The sequence below is a fragment of the Geotrypetes seraphini genome, chromosome 11, assembly GCF_902459505.1.
Source record: "Geotrypetes seraphini chromosome 11, aGeoSer1.1, whole genome shotgun sequence".
NCBI classification, from domain to species: Eukaryota; Metazoa; Chordata; class Amphibia; order Gymnophiona; family Dermophiidae; genus Geotrypetes; species Geotrypetes seraphini.
The window spans coordinates 137,550,900-137,577,647 of record NC_047094.1 but is presented as its reverse complement, the minus strand read 5'-3'; the positions used below and the strand labels follow the sequence as shown (position 1 = coordinate 137,577,647).

The 26,748-nt window shown below is 43.8% G+C and overlaps 1 protein-coding gene across 9 annotated transcripts in view; it reads left to right on the top strand.

Annotated features, from left to right (window-relative positions):
• LOC117345757 (copine-1-like) overlaps window positions 1–26,748 on the top strand; it is a 162,711-nt gene that overhangs the window by 123,678 nt on the left and 12,285 nt on the right. For all 9 annotated transcript variants that reach the window (XM_033914874.1, XM_033914873.1, XM_033914872.1 and 6 more), the window contains 7 exons: window positions 2,457–2,546; window positions 3,188–3,286; window positions 5,362–5,448; window positions 5,743–5,802; window positions 15,391–15,524; window positions 17,580–17,634; window positions 25,766–25,817. In XM_033914874.1, the coding sequence (XP_033770765.1) occupies window positions 2,457–2,546; window positions 3,188–3,286; window positions 5,362–5,448; window positions 5,743–5,802; window positions 15,391–15,524; window positions 17,580–17,634; window positions 25,766–25,817 (577 nt within the window). The remainder of the gene's footprint in view (window positions 1–2,456; window positions 2,547–3,187; window positions 3,287–5,361; window positions 5,449–5,742; window positions 5,803–15,390; window positions 15,525–17,579; window positions 17,635–25,765; window positions 25,818–26,748) is intronic.

Sequence of the window (26,748 nt, the reverse complement as noted above, 5' to 3'; positions counted from 1 at the left end):
TTGATGTTGTACTTGGAATCGCATGGTGCTGCAGTGTTCCCTTTTGTATATTAGCCCTTTAATTGGCAGATGGTGAAACCGGCTGCTTTATGTAACTTGATGTTGAACAGTACAACAGTAGCAAGTAACAGGCATTCGGAGATGCAGATCTCCCATAAGAGCAATGGGAAACACATATTGCTTCTGAGCAACAATGCCAAATAAAGGGTTAAGGTTAAAAGTTTGAGAGGTTGTGAGTGGGTCTGCCCTCCCTTCATTCCTGATCTGGGACCTTTTGTTACCTGCTCTCATTTCTCTATTGTTTGAGGTTCATCATTTTGGACATTATGAAAAAATAATTAGAGCTTTTTTTGAAAAATAGGCCCACAAAGCCATAAACAGTTTTGCATTGCACTATCTCATATACGAAAAATTGTACACAAACCTTTCATGCAAAGGGAACTTTGTGTGGAAGTTTGCTACCATACTGGCCTCCTTTGGGAAAACTTTTTCAAAAGAGCTTCCCAAATGAGGTACGTTGAAAGCACCAGCGATTTCTCTTATAATGTTACTTTGGTTGTCCATTTAATATTGGATTGTGTTTAAGGTTCTTATGTTGATTCTTAGAGCATGATGATTCTCCTTTTTCTTTGATTCTGGCAGGATGTTAAACCAGATGGGGTAAAAACTGCCTTTAATCAAATATAAAACTAAACATTAGCAGGATAAGCCTGTACAGACAGATGTGTCTTCAACTGCTTTATGGTGTCTGAAGCAAGTGCAAATAAAGAGCCTGCAACTAAGAAAAACAAAACAGCTACTAACAGCTGATTGTAGATTTTCTGTGGATTATGTGGGGTAGTTTTGATGTATTACATATTTTGTTGCTTATATATGTGTTTTGTAATGACAATATATTGTACTAGAAAACAATCACTGCATTTGGTCAGTACACACCAACGCCAGAAAAAGTATTTTAAGGCGAAAGAAAAGCCTCAGACACGGAGCCTCTTCCACCCAAGCATCACTGGCAAAAAACTTTCACATGGGAAAACTAACTAGAAAAAACAAGCTGACGCCAGGCTTGTCTTTCGTCTTAAAATAATTTTTCTGGCGTTGGTGTGTACTGACCAAATGCAGTGATTGTTTTCTAGTATATTGTATATTTTCCCTCCATTCCTCTTTTTTGCTATTTATGTTCCTCTGTATTTTGTAATTACCTAGAGGTGGAATAGATATGAATAATATAAATAAACCAATGATGGGAGGGGGATTTTTTTGCACATGTTTAATACACGATGCCCCTTTAAAAAAAAAAAGAATTCCCACTTAACACAAGGCCTTAAAATCCTTCTCCGGGACTGGAGGTTACCAATTATCAGTTCCATGGATTCTGAGGGTCCTTTGAACTAAAGCCCTTAGAGAGCCCAGGGCCGGAAGGGTTTGTGCTGGGGAGGGTAAATGTTACTCCTCTGTTGAGTTGGTAGTCATGTTGTTGGGAGAAACAACTTGTTGCAGGGAATTGGGGGGGGGAATTTAATAATTTAATGTAGATGACTGCAGATGTTCTATGTTTTAGATATTGCTTCATTGTTATGGTGTTTTGGCATAGTCACAAAAACAAGAGCAAAATTCACTGCAAGCAAAAGTCCGCCATAAGGCAACAGTGATGGAGACACACAAATTGGATGGCAAAAGTCATGTTTTAAAGACTTTATTCCAGAAACCAATGGATGACATTTAAAAGACTCGACACGATTCGTTTTGGCCTGCATCAGGAGTCAAAATGCTGTACAGGTCTCTCAAGATTATGTTGTGTCAAATCATAAAATGCAATCAATAGCGATCCACACTGGGATCTGACTTAAACATGAAAAGAACTGCTGTGGCTAACAGTCGAAGTGTCGACATGGACTCGCTGAATGCAGATTAGTTCTTGTGAAGTAGGAACTAATCAGCTTTCAGTGAGTCTGTGTTGGCATTTCAACTCCTTCTGCAGGCCCTAGGGGCCGATAAACGAATCGTGTCGAGTCTTTTAAATGTCATCCATTAGTTTCTGGAATAAAGTCTTTTAAACATGACTTTTGCCATCTGTTTTGGCATAGTCACCAGTAAAAACTGTGTTACACTAAACTCTTTACCCCAAATAAAAGGAAACTATCAAAAATGTCGAAAAATGACTTTATTTTTATAAAGTAAACATGCACATATGCATTGTTCATTATGTAAGCCTGTGCAGCTATGCTACAGAATTAAACACCTAATTGAAGCTTCTTTCAAAGCAATACAGCTTCTCAATAAGTTATGATAGAATGAAATATAGGCAAATGGGGACTGATGATATTCTAACCTTGGTGCCTTGGTTCTTGAGAATGATAGGATCTCATTCAGGTTGCTTTGCTTTATTTCCTTGGTGCTGTAGCCTAGCATGGCACAGTCTACCTGTTCTGATGTTCCTTGCATTTATTGTCTTGAAGGTGATACAAAACAACTTGAATCCAACGTGGAAAAAGTTCAGTGTCCCACTGCAGACTTTCTGTGGGGGAGATTTTGATAAGCCTATCAAGGTAAGATCATTGGTAAACTTAAAACTACAGTGTGCTTTCTCCTGCACTGTAGACTGATGTCAGGGTTTGTGGCTGCCAGCTCCTGTTGATAGGATGTCGGCTCCAAGAATAACAAGGAGAGTTAATACAGGAAGAGCCTCCCATTAAGGACATAAAATGTGCCATGATGGGTCAGATGGAAGCTCCATTGAACCTATCATCCTGTTCCCAACTGTGGCTAGACTGGGTCACAAGTATTAGGCAGGATCCCAGAGGGGTAGGGCTGTATAATAATTTGAAAAGCATGTCGTCAGTAGTGCATTCCCTTTGAGAGAAGGGCACACTCTTTCCCAGTGGAGGGTCTGCTACTAATGATATTGTTTCCATAATGAGCGACAAAAATGCCCTCTGGGCCTTTATGCCAGGTCCCAGTCAAGTTGTTTTTTGGAGAATTGCGGCACTTTATTTGGGTCTCATTTTCCATGTCTGTTCCACTGTCAGGTCACAGTTAGTGATATGGATGAGAGCTCCAGCTCAGATTTGATAGGGGAATTCGCATGTACCACCGCAAAGCTGTTGGAAGGAAGAGACCAAGTGGTGAGCGTCCGTCAATTTCTCTCTTTATTTACCCTTGCCATTGCTTGCTCTTTCTTTCCTTTCAGGTACACTGTTCTGATTATGATAATGACGGTTCACATGACTTGATAGGCAGCTTTGAGACTAGCATGTCTCAGTTACAGAAAGTGGGTTCCAGTTCTCTGGTGAGCCAGATAATGACTTTTATTTTTCTGTTTTCATGTGCTTTTATGGATTTCTAATGCCACAAATGCTTATTTACGCTGTTGTGAGTAGATTAAGTGTATCCTAAACCTCTGCTGGTGATTTCATAGCTAGTTGGGGATTTCAGGATGTTCATATTGAATATTCATATCATAAATTGGCATAAACAGATCTGTTGTGTATGTATATTTACCTCATGCATATTTATTAAGAAGAAAAAAGCCTTTTATATACATTGCATCCCTCGGCACCTGCCTAGACAAAATAAGCTTAACCTCCTATAGCTATGCAGACGACATCACCATTCTCCTTCCTTTTGATCAGCCAACGCCCACCATGACAGACACACTCCACAGAACTCTAGAAACAGTGGCAAACTAAAACTGAACCCAGACAAAACAAAATTCATACTTCTTGAAAAAAATAAAACCCTAACCATAACAAACCTAGTAATAAACTCAATCACATACCCCATTCAACCCACTCTAAAACTTCTGGGAATGACGATAGAAATATGCTGCACCATGCAACCACAAATCAACAAAACAATACAGAAATCATTTGTGGTCATGAGAATCCTAAGGCAAGTTCGAAAATTCTTCGACAGAAAACAATTCCAGCTCATGGTCCAGTCCCTAGTCCTAGGTCGCCTTGACTACTGCAACATCCTCTATCTCCCCTGCCCCGCAACAATGATAAACAACTACAAACAGTACAAAACACAACCCTGAGACTAATCTATTCACTAAGAAAACACGACCACATCACCGAGGCATACCTCGACTAACACTGGCTCCCAATTCAAGCAAGAATACTATTTAAATTCTACTGTCTATTATTTAAATCCATAAATGGTGACAGCCCAGCCTACTTGAACAACCGCCTAATCCAAACTACCACACCAGACACAGGAGAACCCAGACACCATTCACATTCCCTCCAATCAGAGACATCAAACGGAAAAAAAACTGTATGATGGCCTACTAGCCACACAGGCAGCAAAACTAGACCACCAACTCTCCAATCTACTAATTGTGACCCCAGACTACAAAACTTTCAGAAAAGAAATAAAAACCCTGCTATTCAAGAAATCTATGAAGACTAACTAACACCGTATGAAACATTTCAGTCCTCTGAAGCAACCCGCTCTACTCTAACATCTCTGGACATGTCCAGAAATCCTCTTCTGTAATCCGCCTTGAATGGTAATGGTAACGGCGGAATAAAAATCACTAACGTAATGCCTGCAGGTGCTTCATAGCAATAACATGAAAATACATAAACATTCCATCTCCCCAAAACAACCCAACCATTGTGGATATCTTGAAAACCCTATTGGAAATAGGCTACTAGGTGCTGTCAATGATTTCTTACCCAATAGGATACCATAAATGGCATTAGCTGGAATTAGAAAGTGGAAGACTGAGGGGAGAATCTGTTATTGTTTCTTTATGGCTAAATGGAATTAAGATGCGTTGCCACTGGGAGCATACCTTGTTATTCTTATTGATTTGGCAATTCCTGGTATTCCTCTTACCAACGTCCCATCCACATCTCATGTCCAGCTAGTGATTGTGCCCTGGCTTCTGTCTGCATTGCTTCCTCCTTTTATGGGCCAGTCACTTCAGACAGGTGACAGCATATTTGGGCCAAGTGACTGCTGCACCACTAATGATGATCTCTCCTCTGTGGGCCAGTTTGCATTAATTGTTACAGTAACCACATCACTGAAAATCACTTTTCTTTGTATCCCTTAACTGGTTGGGGAATAAAACTCATTAGTTTGGTCTGGTCCAGCAGAACTTAGCTTAATTTCTGGCCTCTGATTCTCTTCCTGGTCAGGGCTGTTGGCTAGGGGGAACCAAGTACTTTTAGTAATCTTGCCTGACCTGTTAGATAATAGCCTTTCTAGTAACCATAAAGGACTGTTTTCCACTTTGACATCAGGTCTCTACAGGATTTGAATGAGGACAGGTAATCGAGGTCTTTTCTCCAGTAGTCAGAGTTAACATGCCTTACTATCTCCACTGCTTGTAATGCTTGTCGTTCTATGCAGGTGGAGTATGAATGTATCCACCCAGAGAAGAAACAAAAAAAGAAAAGTTACAAAAATTCTGGAATTGTTCGGATTAAGTCCTGCAAGGTATGTATAGGTATAGAGTGGACAGAAATGAGTCAATGCTAATGAACATCCATAAGAGAGTCGTGCATGTGATTCAAAGAAAGCAGTTCTTACATATTATATACAAGGCTCACAGTTTGGGTTTGTAATTGGGGCAGTGGAGGGTTAAGTGACTTGCCCAGGGTCACAAAGAGCTGTCACTCACTACACTAGCCATTAAGCTTCTCCTCCACTCCCTTGAGTTGCTGCTAGAGTACAACCCTGGGGTGTGGTGATAATGAGGTCAATTAGTGATTTTCAGTTTCTTCTCTTTAGATTGAAGTAGAATACTCCTTTTTGGACTACGTTATGGGTGGTTGCCAAATCAACTTCACTGTAAGTACACATTTTCATCTTTTTAATTATTTGTTACTAAAATAGTGATTGTTCATTGCTTTAATGAATTCAGATAGCACTTGACTGACTGCCATGGAGGAGAAAAGAGAGCATCACCTTCGAGAGACAAAAAATGAATCCTGCAGCCAGGACCTACTCTTCAGGGAATGCAATGATCTTTCACACTCCAGGGACTTCTGCCTAGGAGGGAAGGGTTAGGATGGCTATTTTAACTGGAGATTCAATTATGCATATAGAGTAGATGGCTGGTGGGCTCGAGAATTGCTTGATCACCTTCCTTCCTTGCGCAGACCTTGTTTGACACCCGGATTTTAGACAGTCTTGGGGAGAAGCTAGATATCTTGGTGCATGCGAGTTCTAATGACAAGAAAATGTGGGAGGGATATTCTGGAAGCCAGATTTAAGGCTCTTAGGTACAAAACTATAATCCAGAAGTACTCCCCTTTACATGTATAAGACCAAGAGACAAACAGAGGGATTTGGATTTGTTAGGAACTGAGCCAACATTCTGGGGAAGGGAGAGTCTATTCCAAAAGATGGGTGCTAGCATTTAAAAAAGGAGAGAGAGAACAGCTTTTAAACTAGAATCTGATGGAAAGCTTTGTTACTGACTTTTAAGGTCTTTCATTTTACTGAAGCACAATGCCTGTTTACCAGATTACACAAATATGTACCATTACGGTCCTACATTTTGGACAAGACCTCTTGCTGGTAATTCCTTCTTCTTTAGCACTCTCCAGACCAGTAGAGGTTAACTTTACGAATGGGTATATATCTAATCATGACCAGCAGGTGGAGACTGAAAACAAAACTTTGGGACAGTATATCCTAGCCCCTCCTCTCTATTTCCCTCAGTCTTCTTTCAGTCTCCAGCAGGTGTTGAGTGATCTGTACCCATCTCCCTTGGTAGGGCTGTTGGAATTTGTTTAGGGGGTTTTTTGTCCCTGTTTTTAGCCGGACGGAGCTTGGGCGGACTCTGTTTGGGGGTTCGTCCGACCTCGGGGTGTCAAACCCGGCGGGTCACGAGCGGGGTCCCTCCCCCCACTTCCTCCACCTCCCCACATTTTTTTAGAGGAGCCTCAGCAGTAAGCCTTGCCCCCTAAATCAAGCAAGGCATATTGCTTTGAGAGCCTGTGGAGTCTGTTCTGTAAAAAAAAAAAAAAAAAAAATCCTGAGGTAGTGCTGGTCTGGAGGGTTGTATCCCTTTAAGAAAACTGTATTTTACTGTATTTTTTCAACTAACCGGCACTTTTTTGCAGCTAGGTCGCGTATGGAGCAATGAGCACTTCTAAAGGGAAAAAGTGCTCATTGTGCTCCAGACGCGAGGCACTCGCGGCCGGCCTGTGCAAGCGGTGTTCAGGCCGGTGCGGTGGAGGAGCTCCGTCGGCAGCGGCTGCAGGCGCCCAGAGCTCCCCGCCGATGGTGCCTCGCGAGTCGGCAGGGAACGGTGGGGAAGCCCGGTCTTCTCCGTCCGCCCACGGAGGGATTCCCCGAACCGCCGACGGTCGGGTTTTAGAGGATTCCCTCTCAGCTGATTTTTTGACAGCTGATGCCGGCTTGCCTGCTTTAGCGGCTGAGACTATTCAGGTTTCTCAGCCGCTTCAGGCTATGGAGGGAGCTTTTTTGGCGGGAAAACCGCCATCTTCTCTGTCTGGCCCCTCCATTTTGTCTTCCACCTCAGGTGACCTTCCCCCTGTTTTGACTATGCAGGGGCAAGGTTCTGCTGGGTCCCCTGCTGTGGCAGGGAGTCCCTTGGGACCCTCGGGGGGTTTTTCTCCTGAATTTTTCTTTTCTTTATGCAGAGCCTATTTTCAGGCGGCTGGGGGTCCCGGTTGCGCCCAGGGGGTTTCGGGGGGTGGGGTTTCCTCCGCGCTCCCTGCGGCTTTGCCTCTCTCGTCTGACGTGACGTCCCCTCCGCCGCCTCCCTTGTCCAAGCGTCCGCGGGTGTCGTGGGACGAGACTTTGTGGTCGGAGGAACGTGTCGGTCTGGAGGAGGACCTGGACCCTTCGGAGGAATTCCAGGACTCTCTGGAGGGGACGGAAGCTGGCGGCGGGTTGTCGGATTTCCCGTTCTCCAGTGACGAGGCGTCCGTGGTGCGCCTTTTTCAGAAAGATGAGCTGCCTGACCTTATTCAGCAGGTTTCTGCGGTTTTGCGTTTTGAGGACGCGCCGCCGGAGACTCCGCGTGTGGGGGACCCCCTGTTACGGGGGATCCGTTCCGTTTCCCGCTCTTTTCCTATGCATCAGGATATTCGGGATATTATTCTGGAGCAGTGGAAAACGCCGGAGACGCCGTTTCGGCTGGCGCGCAGCATGGCTCGCCTGTATCCCATTCCTGAAGGGGATCGGGCTACGTTAGCTTCGCCAGTCGTGGATGCGGTGGTCTCGGCAATTTCCAAGCGGCATACCGTGCCTGTTGAGGGCGGTTCTGCCTTGCGGGACTCTGAGGAGCGCAAATTGGAGAACATTCTTAAGCAAAATTTTCAGGTTTCTGCTTTTGGGGTCCAGGCGGCTATTTGTGGGGGACTGGTCGCTCGCGCCGTGTTTCGGTGGGCTGAGCGTGTCTTGGATCGAGAGTCTGACGACTGGTCTCTGGTGGATCAGGAGGTAGCGAAGATTGAGATGGCGGCCTCATTCCTCTCAGATGCTCTATATGACTTGGTGCGGATATCGGCTAAGTCTATGGCTTTTGGCGTGGCCGCAAGGCGTGTGTTGTGGCTGCGCGCTTGGGCGGCGGATGCTGCGTCCAAAGCTAAGCTTACTAAATTTCCCTTTCGGGGGTCGTTTTTGTTTGGAGAGGACTTGGATAAGTTGATTCAGACTCTGTCGGACTCGAAGGTTCCCCGTCTGCCGGAGGACCGTGCCCGCCCGGCGTCTCGGGGGGGTGCGGCCCGGGGGCGTTTGCGGGAATTTCGCAAGTATCGCCCTGGGCGTGGGGCTGCTTCTTTCCAGTCTCCGGGATTTTCCCGGGGTCGGTTCTTCCAGCGCATGCAGCCCTTTCGGGGGGCCCGTCGGGGGGCAGGGAATCCCTCCGCCGGTTCCCCCGCTTCCCGTCCTGCACAATGACGCCTTGCCGGCGCCCCCTTTGGTTCCGGTGGGGGCCCGGCTGCGCGATTTTTTCCCCAAATGGGCCGAGATCACGTCCGATCAGTGGGTCCTGGAGGTGGTGCGGGACGGTTATGCCCTGGAGTTCGCCCGCTCTCTGCCGGATTTTTTCCTCGCTTCTCCATGTCAGACTCCGGGGAAGACGCAGGCTTTTCGCCAGACCCTTCAGCGCTTGCTAGATCTCAGGGCAGTTGTTCCGGTGCCCCCTCTGGAGTGGGGCACGGGCAGGTACTCCATTTACTTTGTGGTGCCCAAGAAGGAGGGGACTTTTCGGCCCATCCTCGATTTGAAAGGGGTCAACAGGGCTCTCAAGATTCCCTCTTTCCGTATGGAAACTCTGCGGTCGGTCATTCTGGCGGTTCAGCCAGGGGAGTTTCTCACTTCTCTCGATCTGACGGAGGCCTACTTGCATGTTCCCATTCGGGCATCTCATCAGCGTTTCCTGCGCTTTGCGATCTTGGGTCGGCACTATCAGTTCTGTGCGCTTCCCTTTGTGCTGGCCACGGCTCCTCGGACGTTCACCAAGGTGATGGTGGTCGTCGCGGCAGCCTTGCGGTCGGAGGGCATCCTGGTACACCCCTACCTGGACGACTGGTTAATTTGGGCAAAGTCGTTGCAGGAAAGCTCCCGGGTTACTGCTCGGGTGGTGGAGTTTCTCCGGTCGCTGGGCTGGGTGGTCAACCTTTCCAAGAGTCGGTTGGTCCCGGCTCAGCGTCTGGAGTACCTAGGGGTGCTGTTCGACACCTCCTTGGGGAAGGTCTTCCTCCCAGAGGGCCGGGTGAGCAAATTGCAATCTCAGATTCGCCTGCTTTTGGCGTCCCGGTGTCCTCGGGCGCGAGATTTCCTCCAGGTCTTGGGGTCGATGGCGGCGTCCCTGGACGTGGTGAGGTGGGCGCGGGCCCACATGCGTCCTCTCCAGTATGCTCTGCTCTGGAGGTGGTCTCCCCAGAGGCACGGGATGGATGTTCCGGTTCCCCTGCGAGGCTTGGCGCGCTGCAGTCTGCGTTGGTGGCTCCAGACCCCTCACCTAGTTCAGGGGGTGGGTCTGGATCTCCCGCAGTGGACGGTGCTCCTGACGGATGCGAGTCTCCTGGGTTGGGGGGCTCAGTGTTTGGGTCACTCAGCTCAGGGCACCTGGTCCGCAGAGGAGGCCGCCTGGTCGATCAACGTGTTGGAGACCAGAGCGGTCCGTCTGGCGCTGTTGGCTTTCCACTCCCTGTTGCTGGGCAAGTCGGTCAGAGTGCTGTCGGACAATGCCACGGCGGTGGCTTATGTCAATCGTCAGGAGGGCACCAAGAGCACTCAGGTGGCGCAGGAGGTGGCTCTGCTCATGGTTTGGGCGGAGTCCCATCTGCTGGACCTCTCGGCCTCTCATATAGCCGGAGTAGAAAATGTTCAGGCAGACTTCCTCAGTCGTCACTTCCTAGATCCAGGAGAGTGGTGTCTCGGCGCCGAGGCGTTTCAGTTGATAGTGCAGGCTTGGGGGCAGCCCCTGATGGACCTGATGGCCACGGGTGGCAATGCCAAAGTGCCCCGCTTCTTCAGTCGTCGCAGGGACGGTCTGGCCGAGGGTCTGGATGCTCTGGTCCAGCAGTGGCCAACGGAGGGGCTGTTGTATGTGTTCCCTCCTTGGCCGCTGGTGGGCAGAGTACTTCTTCGCATTGTTCACCATCCGGGTTTGGTGGTGCTGGTGGCGCCGGATTGGCCTCGCCGTCCGTGGTATGCGGATCTGGTGAGGCACCTGGTGACGGATCCTCTTCCTCTGCCTCTCTCGGACGACCTTCTGATGCAGGGTCCCATTCCCATGTTCGACCCGTCTCCCTTCTGTCTTACGGCGTGGCTCTTGAAAGGGGTCGCCTTAGCAAGAAGGGATATTCAGACAAGGTGATCTCTACACTGTTGGGGTCCCGGAGGCTTTCTACCTCTCGGGCTTATGTGCGGGTTTGGCGTCTATTTGAGGAATGGTGTCGGGCGCGGGGAGTGACCTCTTTTCGCGCTTCTCTGCCTATCATTCTAGAGTTCTTGCAGGATGGCCTGGATAGAGGCCTGGCTTGGTCTTCTCTCCGGGTTCACCTTGCGGCCCTGTCGGCCTTTCGAGGGTTGGTGTCAGGTCAGCGTTTATCGGCTCTTCCTGATGTGATTCGGTTTTTGCGGGCGGCCAAGTTGCTTAGGCCTCCCCTACGGCCCTCGGTTCCCTCTTGGGATCTTAATCTGGTTCTCTCTGTTTTGGTGCGTCCGCCTTTCGAGCCCTTGGACGACTGTTCTTTGAAGGACCTTACTTTGAAGGCGGTCTTTTTGGTGGCCATTACGTCTGCTAGGCGTGTTTCTGAGCTACAGGCTTTCTCTTGTAGGGCTCCCTTCTTGGAGTTTTCTAGGGAGCGGGTCGTCTTGCGGCCTGTTCCTTCCTTTCTGCCGAAGGTTGTTTCTCCTTTTCATGTCAATCAATCGGTGGTTCTCCCGGTCTTGGGTGGTCGGGAGGGCTCTTCTGAGCAACGGCAGCTGCGCAAGTTGGATGTCGGTCGGGTCCTTCGCTTTTATGTGCAGCGGACCCAGGAATTCCGGAAGTCCGATCATCTCTTTGTCCTCCTGGCGGGTCCTCGTCGGGGAGCTGGCGCTTCTAAGGCGTCGATTGCGCGCTGGATCAAGGAGACGATTGCTTCCGCTTCTCTTCTGAAACAGCAGCCGGTTCCGGAGTTTCTCAAGGCTCATTCCACTCGGGGTCAGGCGGCTTCTTGGGCTGAGTCGTCGCTCGTGCCTCCAGTGGATATTTGTAAGGCTGCGGTTTGGTCCTCCTTGCATTCCTTTGTTCGTCATTATCGGGTCGATGTGCAGGCGCGTCGGGACGCGGTGTTCGGTGAGCGTGTACTGGTATCGGCCCTTCGGGGGTCCCGCCCGTGAGAGGGACTGCTTTGGTACGTCCCATTCGTAAAGTTAACCTCTACTGGTCTGGAGAGTGCTAAAGAAGGAGAAATTAGGTTCTTACCTGCTAATTTACTTTCTTTTAGCTTCTCCAGACCAGTAGAGGTCCCCACCCTGTCTGTTGTTGTTGTTGTTGGGGCTGTTGCGCGGGCAGTTTTTGGTTTTTGCTGCGGGTTCTAGTATTTTTCTAGGGCCGGGGAGAATTGAAGAACAGCGGCTGTGGCTCGGCTGGCTTAGCTGGCGAGCTGTGGGGACATTCTTCCTTCGGGAATTTCTCCTCTGCATTTTCCAACAGCATTTTTGGGTATGTTATTTGTTACTCCTTTCGGAGTATTGTGTTTTCTCTCTGTTTTTTGTCCAGTTCTTGGTTCTGCTTGGCTATTCGGCAGACTGAGGGAAATAGAGAGGAGGGGCTAGGATATACTGTCCCAAAGTTTTGTTTTCAGTCTCCACCTGCTGGTCATGATTAGATATATACCCATTCGTAAAGTTAACCTCTACTGGTCTGGAGAAGCTAAAAGAAAGTAAATTAGCAGGTAAGAACCTAATTTCTCCTTTTCAAGTATATCAGGGTGAGAATGTTTTCGGTGATGGCTCCAGTGTGGTGAAATGCCTTACCTAAGGAATTAAGAGCAGAAATGGATGTTTCTAAATTTAAAACAAAATTGAAGACACTGTTCTCCATGGACTACTATTATGTCGCTAGTCCCTTGTGGGTTTTTTGGGAAGACAATAGCTAAGTAGCTTGTAGATATTTTAAAGTGGGTTTTTTTTTTTGGTTTGTGCCTGTTTACAAATGCTATGGGAGAGTTAGATTATATAACACTAAATGAAGAGATATAATTGGCATCTTAGAGACCTGGTGGAAGGAGTATAACCAATGGTATACTGTGTTACTAGGGTAGAAATCGTATCACAATGATAGGATAGATCAAATTGGAGGGGATGGCTCTGTATATTAGGGAGTTCTGTCTAACAGAATAAAACTTAATTGGAACAGACAGTGGTGCGGAATCCTTATGGATAGAAATTCTATATGTGAAAGGAAAGAGCTATACTAGTGTGTTCCAGAGCAGAACAAGCAGTTATTAAGGCAGGTAACAAATTTGGCAAAATGCTAATAGGTGATCATTGACTGGAAATGCTAGGGAGATAAAGTTCCTGGTTCAAATAAATGGCTACTTCATGGAGCAGTTGGTTCAGAAACTGACAAGAGGGGGGCCATTTTAGATCTAATTCTTGAGAGACAAATGGTTTTGGGACCACTGGCAGTAGTGATCATACCATGATCAAGTCTGAGATAACGAGTGAAGACTGTTAAGGAAATCTACTGCAATAGTATTAATTTCAAAAGGGCAACTATGATAAAATGAGGAAAATGTTTTTAAAAAACCTAAAAGAAGTAGCTGCAAAGTTGAAGCGTTTAATGAGGCATAGATATTGTTTAAAAATACCATCTTGGAAGCCCAGATCAGTTATATGTTCCATGTATCAAAAAAAGATGATAGGAAGACAAAAACTGGCATGGAAAAAAGATCCAGATGAAGAAAACAAGATCAGCATAACCACTGGCAAGGCATTGATAAAGAAGGCTAAAAGAGAATTTGAAAAGAAGTCCAAACTAACATTTCAGGTACATTTGAAACAGAAAGTCTGTGAGGGAGTCAGTTGGACTGTTGGATCATCAAGGAATAAAAGAGGAACTTGGTCTTTCTCAGGAGAATGCTAGAAATGGTATTTAAGGGTGGCAATAAGGGGCAAGAAGAAGAAATCTTGATGAAAGTAGAAGATGTAATAAACCAAATCAACAAGTTTAAAGAGCAGCAAAGGGGTTCCAAGCTTGTGGCACTGGATATGCCCCACTGCTGAGTGCTTCCCTATCTTATCTAGCCGAGTTGTCCTCAAGCATCCAAAGCTTATGACCAAGTTTGTAGGTGCCAGTGCCAAGGGTAATATTGGAGCAGGCAATGAGGCAGCCCTGGTTTCAGATGCGAGTCTGAATCCATTGTGCAGTTTTGAAAGGGAGGATTCAGTCGTAGAGAGAGCAGCCAGGAACTGGGACAGCGTTGTTGGGATCTTACAATTCTGGCATGCTCCTCGAGGAACATCATGGTCAACTTCTTGAAACTTTATTTTTTTTTTATGCATTTAAGGTATTATTTGTGTTTTCACAGTTTCCAGTTATAAAAACTGAATAAACAGAAGGGAACTACAATTATACATAGAAATCAAATAAATAAAAACATAAAAGCAACAGCCGTCACAATTATATCTTGATCCTGATGTGTTAGTCTTAGGAAACTCCAGTGGAAAACAATATGGACTCAATATTCAAAGCAATTTAATCACTTTTTTTTTCATTAGGATGATTCGTCTCTCCTCTCCAGTTTGATATATGATTGTGCCATCAACTATCTTTCTATAAAATTAATATTTTCACTTTTATTCCTTTTCATGTTTTACTAGGTCATCTTAGTTGCCATCCTTGCAACCCTGACCCCCATCCATCCACCATAACATAACATAGCATTTGTATACCACAAAACCATGAGGATCCTTTTGGTTAACAGTTAAGAAAAAGCTGAATATCAGGCAGCGAGTTACAAAAAATATTTTTTTTTGTTTTTTAAATCTTTATTCATTTTCAATTGTTACATCAAGTGAATTACATAAACTCAATAAAAATTTATATATACATACTTGATAATCTCATCTATTAATATTTGATTTAACTTTTTAATATTTCAGAAATCTAAAATTATATATTCTTAGTTAATATGATAATATCCCATCCCCTCCCCCCTCCCTTCAGAACCTATTACATGAATAAAGTTTTAATACAATCCCCCCCTTCCCTTCTTATCAAATTCTAAACATGGGAAAATTAATCATTCTTTACAATATTCAGTTAATGGTCTCCATATTTTTTGAAATTTACTTATATATCCCTTTTGTGTTGCTATAGTGAGTTCCATTTTGTATATATGGCATACTGAGTTCCACCAGAATGTATAATTTAATCTGTCATGTTTTTTCCAATTATATGTGATAAGATGGTCAGTTAGAAAAATTTAGCGTTCAAATAAGTTTTGAACTGGTTTCTACAGTTCAAAAACAAGGTAGAAGTAAGAAATAGTCGACGGAGAACAGAATCCCAAGTAGCTGCTTGATTATGAGAGCCGTCTTATGAAATATTTTGTAACGGCATCCCCTGACTGATGGAAAATCGAACATTGTTGAAATACGTGAAGAGCGTCGAGAACTAGAAAAGTTAAAATGAGCCACTTAAATACCCTGGAGCCAAAGACATCCAACTTAAACAACACCCTTGCCACAATGGGAAGCCAGTGCAGCTCTCTGTAATGTGGGGTGTTATGATCTGCAGAAGACTGTCTCCTGTGCCACAGCATTATACAGAATCATTCATTTTCTGTTTCAATTTAATTTGACCTTAGATTTTCAGTTTAGTGTCTAGCATTTTGTTCCCACTGTAATTAGCCCTTTATTTTTCTGCAGTAACCTTATGCCTGTTTTTAACTCTAGGTTGGTATTGATTTTACTGGCTCCAATGGTGATCCAAAGTCGCCAGACTCACTGCATTTTATTAGTCCAAATGGAGTCAATGAGTATTTGACTGCACTGTGGTGTGTTGGAAATGTGGTCCAGGATTATGACACGTAAGGAACATTTAAGCTGATATGAATGTGTTTTTACATATACTTATGTAATAGGATTTTTAAAATTCAGTCTTAATGATACTGAAAGAATTGGTGACTCTATTACACTGTGGTTCCCATCCTCTCTTTGTGTTATAACGCCCATGCTTCCATTTTCCACCCCTCCTCTTTTCCCCTGATATCATGATCTTGCCTTCAGTTTTGTATCCCACCCCTAGTGTTACCATATGTTTGTCTTTCTTTTGCAATCCCCGTCTGAGAGTTCTGGTGAAGAGCATGTCATATCTTCTGGCTTACAGTGGAGGATGTAATCTGGCCAAACTATAGGTTCTGCACAAGTCTGACTTTATAGGGAAACCAGCAAAGAGGAAGAAGCAGCAGATTAGAGGCTCCTGCACAATTAAACCCCTCTGATCTGATTTTCTTGTATCTGTGTTTAAAAAAAACAGTTTGGACAAGTTTCTGGAGGAAAAGTCTATAAACCCAAACCCAAATTGAGCCACCTAACTCCAGCAACCTGCTACCTGACAACGAGAGAGATGCCCACTCTCTCCTGCCGCCAAGCAACACACTCCCAAAATTCCCTTAGCAGTGGGAGAGATGCCCACTCTCTCCCGCCACTAAACAACACCCTCTAGCCAGCAAGTCCACTGCTTCAAAATGACAGACCTTCCCCTCTCAAGTGCATCCCTTCTATGGGTGGGGCCTTAGGTGTCAAGGCCAATCAGAGCCTTAGTCTCTTCCCCGGTGCTCTGATTGGCCTAGACGCCTAAGGCCCCACCCATAGGAGGGATCTTAAACAACCTGGGACAGTCAGAGCCTCAGGCCTCTTGGGGAGAGGAAGGCCTGCCATTTTGAAGAAGTGTGTTTGCTGGCCGGAGGATGTTGCTTAGTGGCAGGAGAGGGTGGGCATCTCTCCCACTGCTGAGGGGATGCTGGGGAGTGGGTGTTGCTTGGTGGCGGGAGAGAGTGGGCTTCTCCCCCGCTGCTGAGGAAGTGTTGGGGGAGGGGTGTTTGTCGGTGGGAGGGGAGATGCAACATTTAACAAGCGAGCATAAGATATGCTTTTTCTTTCACAAAAACTACTATAATTCATAAGACATACATGTGCTTTTACCACTCCCCCTAAAAATCCAACTCAAAACTATATGTGAGTCTTATAATTTTTATTTTGTTTCATTAACCATAGTCAAAACAAAAGCCATGAGATGCACTTTTCACAGTGCTGGCACTATACTGGCACCCCTGGACCAGTTGCTGATTTTTGTCACCAAATGCCGACGCCGCACTTGGAGAATGACTTGGCAATTGTTTAAGAATCCACCAGAGTGCTCATTTCAATATTCAAGAGCCCTTTTGCATGACAGCGTCGTAGACCACGATAAGCCATTTTGATAATCCGCCATTAAAATGCATGCAGGCTAAACCAGCTGGAACCAGTTTAGTGACCATGTTAAAGTTTTGAGAATCTGGCCCAAAGTGTCTATTCTACATGGACACTTGGGCACCCCAGGGTCCTTAGAGAACATTAGCACAAACCCAGTATGCCCTTATTTACACCTTCCATAGAGCTAGCATAAATGGGGGGGGGGGACATGGGCAATGTAAATTTAGTAGGCAGATAAGCAACTTAGAGCATTCTGTAAGTTGCCAGCCCCACCTCCAATCCCCCATGTGAACACTCATCTTAAAAATATGCACGGTATCTTTTGAGCATGTATTTGAAGAACAACAATTTCAAGAGTATATCCTTAGGCACAAAACTCAGGCTTCGAGACGGTTTACAAAGATTAAAAAAAGGGAAACATAAATGTAATGGGACAGGACTGAAACGATAAGGAAAAAGGGGAAGAACTACATAATTAAAAAAATTAAATAGAGGAAGTAGGGGGAGGAAATACAAAGCAACCGGCAATAATGCAGGTCTAAAATGCATGTCAAAGAGTCTTAAAAGGACCATCCTTGTCCAAAGGCATCTTTGAACAGGATTGTGTATAAATGCAAGCAACTTGTTCTTCAACTTTCCTTTAACCTCATATATGTCTTCTTTCACAGAGATAAACAATTTCCGGCATTTGGATTTGGTGCTCAGATTCCTCCAAACTGGCAGGTAATGTAGCTATGCCATCCTTGTTTGAAGAGTAAAGTTTGACCATCCAAATGTATTACTTTTAAACCATGCTAAAATACCACATATGCATTGTGCTCTCTATTAAAAGATTCTTATGAATTCTGTGCTTTGAGCTGCATCATAACTGTGGCCTTCAGTTTAAAGCAGAGCTTTCCACAGCCAGTTATGTTTTCAGTATGACAATTTTGCTTTGTCCATAAAATACTGATTTATCTGCATAGGTACATGTGGTCGAAGCTGGCACAAATGGGAGGCAAACAGGCTGAGTCACAATTTACCAGTACACACTATATGTATAAAATATGCATGTCAATGCCTTCAGTCTTGGTGCAACTTCTGCAGGAATTGTGCTAGTATTTTATTTACAAAACCAATAACATAGGGTATCGATGCACCTTCGTAAAATAGGCTCAAAAAGAGGTGCCTTTTTGTGCTGTTTACTGCAAAATGTATTTGTAGTGTGTGTTTGCACAGAATTCCTCCATCATAAGGCCTGAAATTCCCTCCAGCCTCCACATTTCCATTTCTCACACCAACTGACTTTTTTTTTTTTTTTAACTTCCAGCAAGTGCCCTTATTCTGCCTTCTCTCAAAGTCTTCTCTTGCATGCAGTACCCCCACTTCTCATTCCCTATTTCCGGGTCTTCCTCCCCCTTAGGCATGCATTCCTACTTTATTCTTCCTTCCCTAGACACACATTCCCACCTCTCATTCTTCCTTCTTCCCTCCCCAGTTATAAGAACATAAGAAAAGCCCTCACCGGATCAGACCGAGGTCCATCCAGTCTGGTGATCCACACACGCGGCGGCCCATTTAGGTACTCCTGATTGGAGACCCAGATATACCATATCCCTCAATACAATTTGCAAGAAGGTGTGCATCCAACTTGCGCTTGAATCCCAGAACAGTAATCTCTGTCACAACATCCTCCGGGAGAGCATTCCAAATTCCCAGCACGCGCTGCGTAAAAAAGAACTTCCTTTTTTTTTTTTGGTTTAAGTTTTTTATTGAATTTTTTTTCCATTTAACAAGTGTCATAAATTTTCATACAATTATCTTAACAATACACTTGATATTTTTATAATATATTTTATATATAACATTTCTTTTCTTATTTTTCTTATGGTTTTATATATCATATAATTGTAATTATTTTTCTTATAAAGTTATACAATATATATATTGTAATGATTTTATCAATTATTATTTAAATATGAACCTTTTCCCCCTCCCTTTATTACGTTATTTTCATGTAAGAATATCATCTATTATAATATTTTATTTATAATGTATGATAAAGAGAATAATTCCCTCCCCTTAACCCCTCCCCCCCTCCTTCTTTATACTATTTTCTTATCATGGGAAAATGAAATTCAAATATTGCAATATTCTGTTAATGGTCCCCAAATCTTCTTGAACTTATTCATATATCCTTTTTGTGTTGCAAATGCATGTTCCATCTTATATATATGGCAAACTGAGTTCCACCAGAAATTATAGTTCAATCTGTCCCAATTTTTCCAATTATGTGTAATTTGCTGTATTGCTATTCCAGTCATTATAAATAAAAGTTTGTTGTTATTTGATGAGATTTGACTATGGGCTCTCATTGTAGTACCAAATAGAATTGTATCATATGTCAAGGCTACTGGATTTTCTAACATCCTATTTATTTGGGGCCAAATTGATTTCCAAAATGTTAATATGAATGGACAATAGAATAAAAGATGATCTAATGTCCCGGCTTCTAGATGACAATGCCAGCATCTATTAGACTTAGAGCTATCAATTCTATGTAAACGTGTAGGGGTCCATAGAGCTCTATGTAAAATAAAAAACCAAGTTTGTCTCATAGATGCTGACATTGTACATCTTATCCTCCAAGACCAAAGTCGTGGCCATTGAGATGCATTAATTTGATGCTTAATCTCAATGCTCCAAATATCTCTAAGACCATTTTTTTTTTTTTATGTATAAATCCAGATATTAATTTATACCACATTGCGGCCTGGTGTCCCATGGAATCTATCTGAAAACATAAGAATTCCATACTATGATAATTATTAAGATTTTTCCATTCAGAGAACCCTGTCTGAATGGCCTGCTTCAATTGCAACCATCTGAAATATTGTGATTTATTTAAACCAAATTTATTTTGCAATTGTGAAAACTCAAGCAGTTTACCTTTATTTATTACATCTTCTAAAATACGAATTCCAGCCATCATCCAATGTTTCCAGATAATTTTAAAACCGCCAACTTTGATCTTTGGGTTAAGCCATATTGTTTGAGTCGTTGATTTAGTTATTGGAATAGGAGTTAGATTACTTATATATCTTATAGTTTTCCAAGTATCCATTAATATTTTATGATCTTTATATAACCTTGGCATTTGAATACTTATCACATGACTCAGACGTAAAGGAAACATTAATCTCCATTCTAACCAGAACCAATCTGGTATATGTTCAATGGGTTCTGGGAGGATCCAATACATACCATGACGCATAATATAGGCTTGATGGTACCTATAAAAATTTGGAAAATTTACCCCTCCCTCCTCAATTGGTCTTTGTAAAGATACTAGAGCAATTCTGGGGTTTTTTCCAAGCCAAATAAATTTTGTTAATATTTTATCCAATTTTTTGTAAAAAGACCCCTGGAAAAAAATTGGTATCATACCCATTTGATAACAAACTATTGGTAAAATCATCATTTTTACAGTTTGTACTCTCCCCCACCAAGATATGCACAAAGGATTCCATTGCTCACACATTTCTGACACTTTTTGTAATAAATTTTTTTCATTGATTATCATAGTTTCTTCTATAGTTTTTGTAATCCAAATTCCTAAGTATTTTAATCCTTCCTCTTTCCAAATAAAAGAAAATGAGTCAAATAAACTTTTTGTACAATGTACGTTGAGTGGAAGTACTTCTGATTTATTCCAGTTTATTTTATATCCTGAAAATTTTCCAAATCTTTCAATCAGTTCGAGTAGCTTTGGAATGGTTGTTTCCGGATTTCTCAAATAAAGTAATATATCATCCGCATATGCTGATAATTTATATTCTCTATCTGAATGTGGAATACCCTGTATCTCCTTTATCTGTTCTATAGCTAATAACAAGGGTTCTAAAACGATATCAAAAAGCAAAGGAGATAGTGGGCATCCTTGTCTAACCCCTCTTTGTAGAATAAAATTTTCTGAAAAATCATTATTAATATAAAAGAACTTCCTGACATTCGTCCTGAACCTGCTGCCGCTCAGTTTCAGACTGTGACCTCTTGTCCGTGTCACATCCGAAAAAGTTAGCAATGCTTCTTCTTGGTCGATTTTATCAAATCCCTTTATTATTTTAAAAGTCTCTATTAAATCCCCTCTCAGTCTTCTCTGCTCGAGGGTAAACAATCCCAATTTCCTAAGGCGCTCTTTGTAGCTCAAATTCTCCAATCCCTTGACAAGTTTCGTGGCTCTCCTCTGTACCCTTTCCAGCAGAATTATATCTTTCTTGAGGTATGGAGACCAGTGTTGGACACAGTATTCCATTTGCGGTCTGACCATTGCTCTATAAAGTGGCATTAATACATCTTCCGATCTACTCGTGATCCCCTTCTTAATCATGCCCAACATCCTGTTTGCTTTCTTTGCCGCCGCCGCACGTTGTGCCGAAGGCTTTAGGGTTCTGTCAACCGGTACCCCCAAATCACTTTCTTGTTCGCATTTTGCTAATGTCACCCCCAACATCTTATATTCGTGTTCTTTTTTTTTTTTTCCCTAGATGCATCACCTTGCATTTGTTTATGTTAAAATTCATCTGCCACCTTGTTGCCCATGCTTCCAGCTTGTTCAGATCCTTCTGGAGTTCCTCGCAGTCCCTTTGAGAGTCAACAGCCCGACATAGTTTTGTATCGTCTGCAAACTTTATTATATTGCAAGTTGTTTCCTCCTCCAGGTCGTTTATAAAAATATTGAACAAAATAGGCCCAAGAACCGAGCCCTGGGGTACTCTGCTAGTCACCCTCTCCCAGTCCGAGAATTTCCCATTTATGCTAACCCTCTGCTTTCTGTTCTCCAACCACTTGCTGATCCATCTGTGCACGTCTCCTCCTACTCCATGGCTTAGTAGTTTCTTCATAAGCCTTGCATGCGGAACCTTGTCAAACGCTTTCTGGAAGTCCAAGTAAACTATGTCCACTGAATCTCCACTATCCACTTGTTTGTTCACTTTCTCAAAGAATTGTAATAAATTTGTCAAACATGACTTCCCTTTCCTGAATCCGTGTTGACTAGCCCTTATTAGGTTGTGATCCTCCAAATGTTGTACAATGCTGTCTTTAATCAGTGTTTCAATTATCTTCCCAGGAACCGAAGTGAGGCTCACAGGTCGATAGTTCCCTGGATCACCTCTTGATCCTTTTTTGAAAATTGGGATAACATTTGCTATCCTCCAGTCTTCTGGTATTTGCCCGGTTCTAATTGACATATTAGCCACAGATTGTAGCAATTCACCAATTTCGACCTTAAGTTCCTTCAATACCCTCGGGTGAATTCCATCTGGTCCAGGGGATTTGTCGCTTTTCAGTTTGTCAATCTGAGAGTATATCATGTCCATCGTCACATATACTGTTGTGAGGCTTTCTTCTATGACTCCGGTGAATATCTTTCCTGTGTCTGGCACTGTTGAAATGTCCTCATTTGTGAAGACAGAGGCAAAGAATGAATTTTACCTATCGGCAACTTGTTTATCCTCCTTAATTGACCCTTTCTTTCCTTGTTCGTCGAGAGGGCCCACTGCCTCTCTTGCTGGTTTCTTACCTTTTATATATCTAAAAAAGGGTTTGAAGTTTTTGGTTTCCTGTGCTATCTTTTCTTCATAGACTTTTTTGGCGTTCCTTACCACTTTATGACACTTTTTCTGATCTCTTTTGTGACAGTTCCAGGCCTCTGATGTTTTTTCTCGTTTCCATTTTTTAAACGAGTTCCTCTTATCCCTCACTGCATCTTTCACCTCTTTTGATAACCATGCTGGTTCTCCTTTGTTCTTCTTTCGCCTTCCTTTAGATATCTTCGGTATGTGAAGATTCTGTGCTTCTGTGATGGTGTTTTTCAGCAGAGACCATGCTTGTTCAATTGTTTGGATTTCTGCTTTGTTCTTCTTAAGCCGTTTTCTAACCATGGATCTCATGCTGTCATAATTTCCTTTTTTGAAGTTAAAGGTTGTAGCTTTATTCTTAATTGGTTTCCCCTTTCCGATGCTAATGGTAAAATAGATCATATTGTGATCGCTTGTCCCTATCGGGGCCTTAACTTTTACATCAGTCGCTCTTCCTGAAATTCCATTTATGACCAAGTCCAAGACTGCATTTCTTCTTGTCGGTTCTCCTACCATTTGTTCCATGAAGCAATCTCCTATCATTTCCAGGAATTTTATCTCCCTGCCGCAGTTTGACGTTCCCAAATTCCAGTTTATCCCCGGAAAGTTAAAGTCTCCCATAATTGTCACATTGCCTGATTTGCTTCCACGATTAATTTCCTCCATCATTTCTTTGTCTGTTTCCTCAGTCTGTCCCGGTGGACGGTAATAGAGGCCAATTTGTGTGTCAGCCTCTTTATGTCCAGGAATCTTTATCCAGAGTGATTCTAGTTTCCCAATTGCTTCTGTCTCTCCTTCTCTAATAGACTCTATTTCTTCTTGGACATATAGGGCAATACCTCCCCCTTTCTGCCCTATTCTATCTCTTCTGTATAGTTTATATCCTTGTAATGCTGTGTCCCATTCATTTTCTTCATTCCACCATGTTTCTGTTATTCCTATGATATCCGGATGTTGTCTACTTGCTGATTCTTCCAGCTCTCCCATTTTGTTACCTAAGCTCCTGGCATTCATGTACATACATTTAAGTTCAGTTCGTGCTAAGTTACTGGATTTAGTGGTCGACACATCCTTTCTTGTGTCCAATTGATCCCTTTCATTACCTCCTGTAGTGTCCTCATATTCATGCCCTATATTTGTATGATTGCTTGGAGTTACCTCCTCAGGATATCCTGATGTCCGGGCCATCGACCGGCTGTCGATTGTCAGCTCTCCCCTGATCTTTAGTTTAAAGCCTTCTCAATGAACTTCCTTATGTTCTCAGCCAGAACTCTCGCTCCTTGTTTGGCTAGGTGCTGTCCGTCCTTTCTATAATGCCCGCTCTTACCCCAGAATGTATTCCAGTTTCGCACGAAGTCAAAACCCTCTTCCTCGCACCAACGCCTCATCCAGGCGTTCACAGCTCTCAGTTCATCCTGTCTCGTAGCGTCCGCTCTCGGTACCGGAAGGATTTCTGAGAAAGCCACCTTCACCTCTTCGACCTTCAACTGCCTTCCAAGTGAGTGGAGCTGGTCCTTTAATTCTTCCCTGTCGTACTTCCGTCTACAAACATCATTGGTTCCCACATGGATGAGTATTGCAGTTTCCTTTCCCCCCGCTCCATCTATGATCCTGGTGATCCTGCTGGCCACATCCTTGATTCTTGCACCAGGCAGGCAGGTGACTAATCTATCCCTTCTTCCTCCTGCAATGTGGCTGTCCACATTTCTTATTATGGAATCTCCTACTATAATCCCAATCTTCTCTAGTTGGAGGATCCTCGGGGGTCTTGAATCTGTGTCCTCGGCGTAAGTCATGTTTTCTTTCATCTGTGTCTCTTCCCCAGTTGGTCTATCATCTCTGCTGATTGGATTGTTGTCTCTTTCTGCATCAATTGTTCCGTCCTCCTTGGTTGATCGGTTGCTGATCTCAAGCCCTGTGGTCTCCACAATCTGCTGGTGGGCATCTTCGATGTATTTTTCCAATTCTTCAATCTCTTCACTATAGCTGGACTCCACATTCAACCTCTCCTGCGTGCGATTTTCCTCTTTAATAATGAGAAGTTCTTCTAGTTCCTTCACCGTTCCCTCGAGCAGCCAGACTTGCTGTTTCAGGCTTTCCAGCTCCCTGCACCGACTGCAAATGTATGCCATAGTCCCAAAAGGGAGGTATTCATACATACTGCAGCCGGTACAGAAGACTGGAAAGCTCATCTTCTGGGAACCGTGTGCGCTCATAACCTCCTTATGACCCAAGGACTTGGGATCAACTAATTTGTTGGCCTTGCTTCCTGGCTCTTTCTTAAGGCGTCTTTGTATCTCTCTCTCAGCCTCCTCCATGTCACACCCTCAAGCTTAATTCTCCTCTACCACCACCACACCAATGTTGCACACTCAGTTTGTTCTTCCTCTACCCCTTAACACAATCTCAGCTTTCTCTGCATCCCTTCCATACCCATGACACATTCTTACTTTGTTTTGTTCCCACCCCAGATTCTCCATGATGCGTTTACCTTGCTCTGATCTCTCCACATCCTTATGTCACACTTAACCTTGCTCTACCAACCTCTCATTACCATGGCACACACTCAACTACTAGCATCAGCTGCTCTCCTGAATCTCTCTCTCTCCCTCCCCCCCCTGCAGAGATCGTCTCACAACGGGAGCAGGAAGTGACCCACTGCATATTGGGCCACTTCCACCTCTGCTGGACTAGACCCAGCTACACCTGTGAACCATGCAGGCTCATGTGAACAGTCGAGTGAGTGTAGGCCAGTGAGTGTAGGAAGTGGCTGCATGATCTCTACAGGGTAGGGGAAGAGAAACTCAGGAGAACAGCCGATTGTGTGTGGGCAGAATTCCTCCAGGAGAAGTTATTAATTTAGGTGACTTATAAAATTATCCTATTGAATTTAATTACACATTTATAACATCAACATAGCTCAAGGCAGGGAACAAACAAAATTAAAAATACAAAACCATAATGGCAGAGAAATAATTTTGCTTCACCAATAATAGAGACTTTTACATGAACAAAATACTTAAGATAACTGAAGCTAGGTGAAGATGGCTGCACTTGAGGTGCGATACACCATTTGGCATGTTTATTTCTCTTATATTTCTGGTAGCCAGTTGATTGGCAGGTTGAAATATGTCCCCATTGCTTGTAATGTAACAGTACCACTGCACATGCTGTCAGTCAATCTCATGATTTATATAATGTTTTCACTGAAAAATGATGCTCTTCTTTCTCAGGTGTCACATGAATTTGCCTTGAACTTCAAGCCAAGCAATCCTTATTGCCCAGGTAACTCCTATGGTCACTGGGGGCCCCCATCTTGCCATGTATTAGGAACCCCAGTTCTGTACTGGTTATATTTTAGCATATGCATACTCTGCTAGCTGCTCACAGCACTTGGATTTCAATATGTAAAACCTGAATCTTTTGACAATTGCCGTCAGTCTTTCTTGAAGCATCCATGCCTTTGACTCTGTAACTCCAAGTCCCTTGGTTTTCTCCTGTGCTTCTCCTTGCTCCATTGCTTTTAGGTGCTTTTCTGTGGACGCCTTTGTGTTGCAGGATAAGTACTTGTTTGTTGGTCTTTATGAACTGCTTTACTTATCAACTTTGGATATTAGAGGAGGATATACACTTCTCCCTCGTTATTCGCGGGGGATATGGGCAGAGCTGGACCGCAAATGCCGAAAAACCGCGATTATCCAGCTCTGACCCACCCCCACCTTTCTGCCGTCTTCCCAGCCTTACCTGGTGGTCTAGAGGGCTTTCGGGGCAGGAGCGATCTTCCTATGCTTCTGCCCCGTGCAGATCACTATCAGGAAATGGCTGTAGGGAGTTCCTGACTTAGTCTCTCGAGACTACGGGAACTCCCAGCAGCCATTTCCTCATAGCGATCTGCACGGGGCAGGAGCGTAGGAAGATTGCTCCTGCCCCGAAAGCCCTCTAGACCACCAGGTAAGGCTGGGAAGGCAGCAGGGAGGAAAAAAAGATGGATTTTTTTTACATTGACTGTTTTTTAAATTTTCCCCCTCCCCAGAAAAAATTGCGATTATATGAAACCGCGAATGGGGAGGGGGAAGTGTATTTGGAAGCTGAACCTCAAATTGATTTTTGGACTTTTGTGGCAATAATACATTGCACATTAGTATATTAGAGAGATGAATAGTGATTCATTTTTCACTGTGTGATTTTGCACGTTATTTATTATTCACTATTTAAA